At 35.7% G+C, this 11242-nt stretch overlaps 1 protein-coding gene across 1 annotated transcript; it reads right to left on the bottom strand.

Annotated features, from left to right (window-relative positions):
* Positions 1 to 469: 469 nt before the first annotated feature.
* Positions 470 to 1576, bottom strand: LOC131182994 (uncharacterized). The gene is made up of 3 exons (XM_058152589.1): positions 1067 to 1576; positions 842 to 949; positions 470 to 643 (listed from the first exon to the last, which is right to left on the bottom strand). The coding sequence occupies exons 1-3, from the start codon at positions 1574 to 1576 to the stop codon at positions 470 to 472; spliced, it is 792 nt and encodes a 263-aa protein (XP_058008572.1).
* Positions 1577 to 11242: the final 9666 nt, after the last annotated feature.

The raw sequence follows: 11242 nt of genomic DNA, 5'->3' as shown, positions 1-11242 counted from the left end.
ATAAGTATATAAAATAAATTATATATGAGAGAAAAAACATTTAAATAGATAAATATATATTTTTTAAAAAAATTAATAACTAACATAATATGTTAGGTTTGAATTTAATTATAAAATTAGTGTAATTGATAATATGATTAAAATTTATAATACTAATTCTTTATTTTAAATAGTATATTATTAAAATTTAAAAAATGTTAGCATGTTTACATATAAAAAATAATGTTTTTTTAATTTTTTAACACTATAATCTTATTATAACTTCGTAGACAGTGAATACATATAAAAAGAATACATATAAAAAAAATTAGGAATCATCCTTTAAACATAAAATTATTATTTCAATTTAAAAGATTCATATTTCTAATAAATACAAATTGATTTTTTTTTTTTTTAAAAGGAAATTTCATTCAAACAAAAACACCATTAGTACATACAAAGCATGTCAAATGAAAGGAGGGACAGGACCTCACCCCTTCGGACCAAACTCAGAATGGACTATTGTAGCCAACAAGTGAGCAACGGTATTCACTAATCTTTTAGCAAATCCGATTGAGCAACCATCTAGCTCTTCCAACAAACCACGATGCTCTTCTACGACCATCCCAAAATAATTTGCTTCAATATTAGTACTATGCATAGCCTATATTAGAAGCGAAGAATCAGACTCTACAACCACTTGGCAAAATGCCTTCGCCTTAATCTAGCTTAGTGCCTTCCTTAAACTCATGGCTTTAGCTAACTTTTGATCTTTAGGACCCACCATCATCTTTTGGCATGCTTGAACAAAAGAACCATCCTCTCTCCGAAGCACCCAACTAGCACCCAGAAAGTTCTATACTGCCAACAACGCAGCATCCACATTACACTTCATCATCCCTATTAGAGGACGTTGCCACTTACCCACAGACAAATGCGAAGCACATTGAGCAGAACCCTCCAACCGAGCCTGAGCAACAATCCAGCGCTGAAGATATAAGGTAGCCGCCCTCCCAACTTGAGAAACATCACACCTTCTTTGGCTCCAATGAATATCATTTCAATTCATCCATAACATCCACAAAACCATGCAACACATCTGACAGTCCTCTACTGATAGTGTTGAGAAGACCTGACAAAGCCAATGAAGTGTTAGTTGCACAAAAACAGGTAATAGAGTTGAAATACAACTAGCCCACAAATCTCTAGCAAAAGGACAAAACAGAAAGACATGCTCCAGGGACTCTGCCTCTGCTCGGCACAAAGCGCAGACCAGCTCAATATCTATTTGTCTAGGCTGCAACTCCAGTTTAGTTGGAATACAATGATTACAGATATGCAAAACTAGATTTCGAACTTTAGGTGGAATTTTAAGACTCCAGAGTTTTCTCCAGAGTTCTACTACAAACACTTGCTCATGCCCATGTAAATGTCGAGTAAGGAACTGATAGGCACTTTTAACTGAATATAAACCTTTCCTTTTGTGTACCCACTGCCAACCATCCTCCTGCCTACGACTTAGCATTGGAATTTGTGCAATTAAACCTTTATCACACTCATTAAACAACGAATTAACCAGCTCCCATTTCCAACTCATAGTATCATAATCAATCAAGTAATTAATTGTGAACCCATTCAGACCTTCTAGAGCCAGACTTGAAATTCAAGCATTCTCATTATCTGGCAACCATTGATTTTTTTAAAGAGTCCAATTTTCATATAAATATAAGCATTACTAATATCAATGTCTTTTTTTATTATTTTATTAACATCATTTTTATTTTTTATATAAAAGAAAATTTTAATTAATAATTTATTTATTTATTTATAAATAATTTATTAATGCTAATATATTTTTCAATTTTTTTTAAAAAATTTTTCTATATAATAAGAAAATATGAAATTATATAAAATATTATATATCAAATAAAAATTAATAATATGATTATTTATTGATATAGGTGTACCTAGTTAATTCTATCAAATAAAACTAAAAGATCCAATTAAAAATAACTAGAATTAAAAAGATCAACATTATAAGAAATTACACTAAATTGAATTTATTTCATTGTTAGATTTTTCACATTAATTATGTATATTTTATAAAATTTATAAAAATATTAAAAATTAATTAATTTTGATAAATTCAACATTTCATTAGTGAATAAACTTAACATGAAAACGGTAAGAACCAATAAAATAACAAATAATTAAATTTATATATTTATTGAACTATTATACAATTATATTGTAATAATAAATTTTTCATAATAAAATTCATATATTATCTTATTCGCTTACAATAATTTATTATTTTCATTAATATACTTTTATTTTCATTAACTTAAATCTAAAAATATAAAATGCATTATAATAATAATAATAATAATAATAATAATAATAATAATAATAATAATAATAATAATATATCATATACAAAATTATATTTAAAAATATTAAATCATAAGTATATACAATGAATGCAGAATATATATATATATATATATATATATATATAGACACACACAAACACACACATATACATACCACTTATCACGACCCAAATTCTGAGTCAAACTGGCACTAGAACCTGGGTCGGTGTAAAGCCCCGAAGACACATAGTAAGCCTGACTAATCTCAAATCCATAACCAATGCCCAAAGTTGAGGCCCAATATGTAAATAAAATAAAATATTATATTTTTATTTGGATCAACTCAACCTGATAACCATCAAACACTAAAGCCAAGGGAGCTCAGCTCAACCCTGATACCATCGTTTACAAATTATTTAAATATCATAAAAATCTTGATTTATTAATATTAAGAACGTAAATTAACACAGCTCCTAACAAGGTCCATACTATTGCTAACACATGCGGAGTTTTACATTTCAATTTTTAGAAAAACATGATATAAATAAATAATTGCCAATAAACGTGCGAGAAAGAAAGTAGGTTATTCTGTAAAAGAATTCTTCCTGTAACCTGAAAAAATAGGGTGAACAGGAGTGAGCGTTTGACTCATAGATAGATATTGATTTTACATATAATTTCTATAACTATCTAAGTCTAGTGCATCCCTAAGAATGAAATGCAATATCTTCATGCAATTCAAATGAGTCAAGTCATAATCGTATCAAAGGCAATCTAGAGTACTCACACACCCGTGTATCAAATACATACTCAACATATATATATGGGAGCTGATCCCCTATACAGCTCTCTTAGTTTCAACCTCTACCAGTGAGATCAACTCAAAGCTGGACTTTCTCTTAATATCCAAATGCAGGGGCGAGCGAGATCAACTCGAACTGTGCCTACTCCGATTTATCCATAATAAGGATCGAGTCCTAGCGAGTCAAGCTCGAGTTGCGTCTACCTGTGCTACGCATATCTATATACACACCACACACACACCAAACTCACGTACACAACTCCAAATTTCCATAAAGCAACATATACACCAAGTCATCAATTACAAATGCAACACAAGGCGTGCCTAACAATTAACTATGTACATATATTTATAAGTGATGCATGAGCATGTCTTGAATATATAATAATATTAAAATTATAAATAAAATCAATATCTATTCACTGGTTTACCAGTGACTACTGTAGCAGTTGAGTAGAGGAATTGTAACACCCCCATTTGTATAGCCTGGTATATTTCACTATTCCAGTGACCAGAGTCGGACCGGACAATTAAGGGGATTAGAACCATACTTAAGACAACTAGAGAAGCCATAAATACAAATAATTAGTAATTGCCAATTAGTTAAGTATAAATAAGAAAAATGGAACATAAGAAGTTAAACGAGCCGAGAGTCACAGCGATGGGTGACCTTCTCGGGAACGACTGCGAAGTCGATTTAAACTCAAATTTCGAATCGTAAAATATGACGCCGCTGTCCTTAAGACCATTACAAACACAGTGTAAAAGAGAAAATTACGAACAAGAACTGTTAAGCTAGTCAAATAATTAGGTTAGTGAGCCGGAGGAAATATTGAATTATTTGTAAACTGAGTTGAACCGGCGATGGGCAATTTGGTCAATTGACCCCGAGAGCTGACTCCTGACCTAATTGTTAAATAAAATCGGAGAAAAGAAAATTTCGGAATCGAGAATTAAATTAAAGAACTAATAGAAAAATGAAAGAAAAAAAAAAGAGAAAATGAAAAAGGTGTAGGGAGATGACATCATGCATGATGCCATAAATCCTATAATTAATAAATTAATTAAATTGAATTTTTGGTCTTTCATAAGACAAATTACATAAAAGAAATAAAAAGAAAAAGAAAATATCATTTGGTCTTCTCCCTCATCTTGTGCCGCCTCACTCTCCCTCTCATCTCCATGAATTTTCCTCCATTAAAGCTTGCACTCAAGCTTTAAAATCCTTACTAAACCTCAACTTTCCCCATAATTGCTTCATAAAAACTTGTTCTAGTCACTTGAGAAGGAGATTGGTCATCAAAGAAAGAAGAAAAGAAAGCTTAAAGACACCTAACAAGGTTAGTGATTTAAGATGCAAAAATTAGTTTATTTGTTGTATTTTTAGCTTGATTAACTTGTAAATAAACTTAAAATGAAATGAAACAACTTGTTGAGGGACCAAGCTGAAATTCGACCAGCATGTGTATGGGGGTGTTATTGTATGGTTTGATAGATTTGAATGAGTTTATGGACCTCCATTAGTTGAATGATTATAGTTAAAAGCTTTGAAATTAGCTAAATGCAACAATTTAGTGTGGTTAGGGTTTGAACACTTAGGGTTTAGTGACAAAAATGTGAGGAAGTGGTAAATGATGTCTTTGACCTAATGTGAAGTGAGAAATGATCATTTGTCACCAAATAAAGTGTGTTGGAATGGTTAGAGTTAAGGCCAAATTTGGATGGAGTGTGGTCATGCTGCTGGTAGCATGACCAAGTTACCTTTGAGGGACCAAAAATGAAATTTTACAAGTCCAATTGGTATGAGACCAATTGGGAATGAAAATAAACACTAAATGACACAATTTTCATTTAGGAAGTATGCCCAAAAAGTGACCAAAACCTAGTGAACAAATTGACCAAACTTGAAAAATCACGATGCATACAAGTGACCAAATGAACAGTGTTTGTTCATTTGGTCATAACTTGAGCTAGGAAGGCCTAAATGACCTGAAATTTTACCAGTGGTTAGATGAGATATAGACCTAAAACTTTCACGAAGAACACAAACCCAAATTATGCCATTAACCAAGACATTTGGCCACCCCAATTTGGTGACCTAAAACTGCCAGCACCAAAAATTGCCAAGAAAATCTGGGTTGAGTCCAATCCGGCAGTCATGGTTCAAATGGCTATAACTTGAGCTACAAAACTCCAATTGGAGTGATTCAAAAAGGAGAATAAACTTAAGACATTAGGGAACATTTTCTATGAAGAAAGTTTTGCCAAATTATAACAATAAAGTGACCAATGGAACAGTACAACCTAAGGCACCAAAACTGAAAATTTGCAATTTTGCATAAAGGACTTAAGTTTTGAGAAAATGACCAAAACCAACAAGTTTGGTAACCAAAATGTGGTATGTAGGTGAAGTTGGAGTTCCCATACCTATTAAGCCTTAGAAAGTCAACAAATTGACTTGAATAGTATAGTGAATAGTAACCCCGAAACACAAATTTTAAAGAACGTCAAGTTTAGCAGATATAAGCTAGATAAAAGTGAAATTGAATTTATTTTTGGATTTATGTTAAGTTATGGTACTGAAACACTATGAAACTGTGTGTTTCAGTTGAAAAAGACTTAGAAGGTCTGAGAGACTAAGTCAAGGCCTAGAGGCGACTCACGTCAGGTCTGTGCACAATAATTCTTGTTTAAATATTTTATCCTCTAAAATTTGACTTTTGTGATTAATTATGCATTGTGTTACCATTTTATGATCGCAAATATAACTTTGGAAATTGATCAGATTTCTCACAAATTATTTGATTAAATTGTTTTGAATTGATTTTGTGTTCACACTTAGCATGACAGTGCCTTATTATTCCTTCTCCATTTATGGGGTGAGATCGATTATTTTTCCTCCCTCTCGGGTTTACCAGTTGAGGTTGTAGATCGAATGAGTACTCATTAGCTAACTAGCCACCTCCCTCATTGATTTTGATTAGTGGGGTTGTAGATTGCTTTGTCGTGGTGTACAACACGGCATTGATCGGAAATTTTGTGTTATGGCTTAAGTTGTGTATGACTTGGCAACACTTTATTTATTAAATTATTTGACTAAATTGTGTTATTATGAGTTTTGATAATTTGTGAAATGTGGTTGAGAAATATTTAAATTGTGTTTTGTTAATGAATGGTTTATGTATTGTACTTCAAATTTTTATTGTGCACCACTGAGTATTTTTATACTCAGCGATAACTTATTTTGCTATCGCAGATAAGAGCAAGGAGAAAGCAGCAGAGTGAGCTGCTATTGGATTGAGGACCACATTGATCTTTTTGTACAGGTATTGTTTTATACGCTTGTAGTTAATTTTGATGTAAATATTGTAATGTTTTATGTATCAATGTAAAGTTGAGCAGTTGTATAATAAATTGTAATAATATTATTTTTGGATTTTCTTCTATAAATTAAGATTTATATTTATGAATTTCATACTATATGCACTGTGGATGGAATTATGAAATATCTTAAGTTAATAAATTGTTGGTTGAACTGTGGATTGATTTGAATTGTGTTGATTTGAGATTATTTGGTGGTTGGGAGTTGAGAAAATTATTGGAAGTGTTTTTTTTCAGGTATTTGAAGAACGGTTTTCTCCAAATACAAACGGAACTCTGTCAAAATTTTTATAAAATTTGCAGAAAAATAAAAATGGACAAAAATTTTTACTAGTTTTTAAGCTTTGAATAAATGATTTTAATTCATACCAAAATGCTCACCATTTCCAAAATGTAAGAAAATAGTTTTAAAATCCCTTGTAGTATACTTAATGAATTATCGGTAGGTGAAGTTCGGTAGTTCATTAGGTTTTCTACGGGAACATGTCATGCTTTACAGAGGAGTAAGGTGTGACAGGAAGACGGCTGACTCTCATCACCTAAATAATTATATTATATTTTTATTAGTACTAGCTCAAAATAGGACTTTAAAGAGACAAGAGACATCCTAATTTATGCCAAAAATTCAACAGAGTTCTCCTATACCTAGGACCTACTTAATCTGCAAAAGAGTTCAAATAACACTTCTAATCACAATTCCCACATCCATATCCCATTTGTCACGACCCAACCCATGGGCCGGACCGGCACTAGGACCTGGGCCAGCCTAAAGCCCCCGAGGCCCGTAGTAAGCCTAACTATTCCTTGACCCAACTCTAAGGCCCATTTGGGCCCAATTTCAAGAAATCAACCGGACAGAGTCCGGCCATAAAGTGGACCTTTCAACGGGGAGTTTTTGACTCACCCGACCTATAAACACAATAAATAATCAATTGGGGAGCTCAGCTCACCCTCCACATACTCATCAGCATAAAAATAAATGGGAGCTCAACTCTCTCATCCAATCCGTCAAACATGCATAGAATATTAAGTTTACAGGTCCAAAATAATAATTTAGTTTACAGACCCAAATCAAATAAATATTTCTAACACATGCGGAAATTCTAAGATTTAACAAGTTATACAAACATTAATAATCGACCTGCGAGGAAGAAAGCAGGTTAACCTCAAAAATATCCTCCTGTGGCCTGAAAAAATATTGAACAGGAGTGAGCATTCGACTAAGAGAGTAAAATATCAATTTTAACCATAATCTCTATAACTATCTAAAACTAATGCACCCTGTAGAGTGAAATGCAACATCAACAACATATTCACATCATAACATCAAAAGGTAATTTGGAGCACTCACGCACCCAGCAATATCAATCATATATATATGGGAGCTGATCCCCCATACAGCTCTCTTAATTCTAATCGTACGTGAAGAACTCATTTCGAGTTCCACTTAATAACCAAATCGGGGTCTCAGCGAAGAACTCAAGCCGTGTCTACCCCGAAGGACCGGGTCCCAGCGAAGATCTCAAGCCGTGTCTACCCGTCTTATCCATAGTCCACACCTCATCACACGCACGCCAACGCACGCACACTGCTTCAAATTACCACAACAACATCCATGGCACGCTAACAGTTATGAATGAAACATAAATCGTGCCTAGAGTTTAACTACATAAATATATGCATATAAGTGATGCATGAGCATGCTTGAACATATAATAATATCGAAATTACAATTAAAATTAATATTTTACTCACAGACTTGACGGTGGTCACTGAGGCTGCTGGGCGGAGGAAGAAGGTTGTCCCGGCTCACCTGACAATTTTATTACAATCATTTAATAAATTTGACTCAATACAAACAAAGAAAAAGACCAAATACGTCCTAAGTCGTGCCGAAAATCCGACAGAGTCTCCCCTATACCTAGGACCTATCCAACCTGCAAAAGGGCTCAAAACACACTTCTATACTCACAATCCATATATCCACAATTCAATCACATCACACAGCCCCTCCTGGGCCCATCAAATCAGTCATCCATCACAATATGTAAAATTTCAATTTAGTCCTTATAATTGATCATTTTTTCAAAAACTGCCCAAATAAGCTCTAAAAATTCTAAAACTTTGCCCCGCGGTCCTTAACCATATTACTAGGCTATTGCAAAAAGAATCATAATTTTCCGAGCTACCAAGAATATTTTATGGATTTTTAATCCTATTTAAGCACTAGAAAATTAAGAAAAAGCAAGGTTCGGGTTTACCTTTGCCGATTCCAACTTCAGGAACGCGCTCGGGATGTCTAACAATGGGGGGGTAGCCAAAACCTCGGTCCATTTCGGAGACTTTTCCAGTGCAGTGCATGGCCGAAATTCACGCACCAGTCAGCTGTCGAATTTCCGTGAATTGAGGATACCTACACGAAGCCCACAACACGGGGGTTAGTACATAAATTTTTCAGAATTTTCTAAGCTCATTTAATGCTCGGAAAGACACTGCGAAGTTTCGTGGGACCCACCGAAAAAAGGTATCGGAAAAATTTGAAATTTATGTCGCCGCGAAGCTCTCGACGAGTGGAGCGCTCTGGCACTCTCGGTTTTCTCGTGGGATTCACGGTTTGCAAGAAATCTAGCCCGAAAGTCAAAATGGGCTAAAACTTTCCGGGCAAAAATTGGACAAACCGCTGGATGGATTTCGGTGTTCTTGGTGTCTATGGAAAGCTCTCGACGAGTAGATGAGTTTAGACACAAGACCAGGTCCGATTGGTGGCAGGATCGGCCGAATTTTGGCCGGACAGGCAAACGGTCGCGCGCGCGTTGCTCCACTTCGTGCCGCTTCGGCGTTCGGGAGGCGTGGATGGGTGGGATGGTGGGGTGGCAGGCGAGCTGGGGTGGCAGGAGAGGCGACTGTGCGGCAAGGGGAGGAGGGAGGAGAGAGAAAAAGAGAGAGAAAGGGAGGGAGGTCGGACGCGCGCGGGGAGGAGGAAGAAAAAGAAGAAGACCGGTCCGATTCGACCGGTCCGATCCGGTCAGGTTCGATTCGGCCGGTTCTATTTATGATACAAAATTTTAAATTTTTACTCTGCCTCGGGACCGAAAACGAGGTCCAAAAATTTCAAAAAATTTTTAGAAAACTTAGAAAAATCCGTAGACTCCAAATATATTTTTAGTTTTGCCACGTGGTCTTTAAATTAATTTTTAAAAATCATCAAAGTTTATATTTTGGGAAAATCGAACCCGATTTTTAAAATTCGAAAAATCTCAAATAATTTCTTAAAATTTAAATAAAATTAAAATATCCATAATACTCATAAAATAATAAAATTTAAAATTTTGGGGTGTTACATTCTTCCCCCCCTTACAGAAAATTCGTCCTCGAATTTTACACAAGGCAGAATAAAGTACATGATTATACATTAAACAGATGAGGGTACTTGCTACGCATGTCCCGTTCTGACTCCCAGGTGCACTCTTCTACTGACTGGCTCCTCCACAAAACCTTAACCATAGGGATCTGTTTTGATCTCAGCTGTCTCACTTGGTAGTCCACTATGGCTACAGGTTGCTCCTCAAACGTCAAGTTCTCTTTTAGCTCTATTACATCCGGCTGTAGTGCATGAGAAGGATCTGGAATGTATTTCCTGAGCATGGAGATGTGAAACACGGGATGAACGTGAGAAAGGTTGGGTGGTAGCTCTAACCGGTAGGCAACTGCTCCAACTCTATCAGTAACCTCAAAAGGTCCAATATACCGAGGTGCCAACTTGCCCTTCTTTCCAAATCTCATCACTCCCTTCATCGGAGAAACCTTCAGGAATACATAGTCACCTACTGCAAACTCCACATCCCTCCGTCTAGGGTCTGCATAACTCTTCTGCCTATTGAAAGCTGTTTTCAATCGTTCCCTGATTAAAGGAACTACCTCTGAAGTGTACTGCACTAGGTCTACATCATGCACCTTTGCTTCCCCCATTTCCGTCCAACACAGAGGAGACCTACACTTTCTTCCATATAGTGCCTCATAGGGTGCCATCCCTATGCTAGAGTGATAACTGTTGTTGTAGGCAAACTCTACCAAAGCTAGCTGCTCATCCCATTGACCTCCAAAATCCAAAACACTCATGCGAAGCATGTCTTCCAGTGTTTGGATTGTCCTTTCGGACTGTCCATCTGTCTAAGGGTGGAAAGCCGTACTAAAGTTCAACTGTGTGCCAAGTGCCTCCTGCAATTTTCTCTAAAATCGAGAAGTGAACTGGGGCCCTCTGTCAGATATTATGGAAGCAGGAACTCCATGCAATCTGACTATTTCTCGAATGTAGAGTCGGGTGTACTGTGCCACAGAATATGTGATCTTCACTGGCAAGAAGTAAGCTGATTTAGTTAAGCGGTCTACAATTACCCATATGGAATCATATCCTCACGTGGTACGAGGCAACCCAGTCACAAAATCCATAGTGATCATTTCCCACTTCCATTCTGGGATAGGGAGCTCTTGCAGCTTTCCTGACGGTCTCTGGTGTTCAAACTTCACCTTCTGACAAGTCAAGCACTTGGACACGAAGTCTGCTATGTCTCTCTTCATGCCGTTCCACCAATAACTATCTTTCACATCATGGTACATCTTGGTGGAGCCTGGGTGGACATTGTACAGTGTATAGTGTGCCTCTTGCATGATTTCATTTCTGAGATTGTCCACATCGGGCACACATATC

The sequence above is a fragment of the Hevea brasiliensis genome, chromosome 1 (genome assembly GCF_030052815.1).
Source record: "Hevea brasiliensis isolate MT/VB/25A 57/8 chromosome 1, ASM3005281v1, whole genome shotgun sequence".
NCBI lineage: Eukaryota > Viridiplantae > Streptophyta > Magnoliopsida > Malpighiales > Euphorbiaceae > Hevea > Hevea brasiliensis.
Note: the sequence above shows the minus strand (reverse complement) of the source record. Positions and strands in the feature narration are given on the sequence as shown.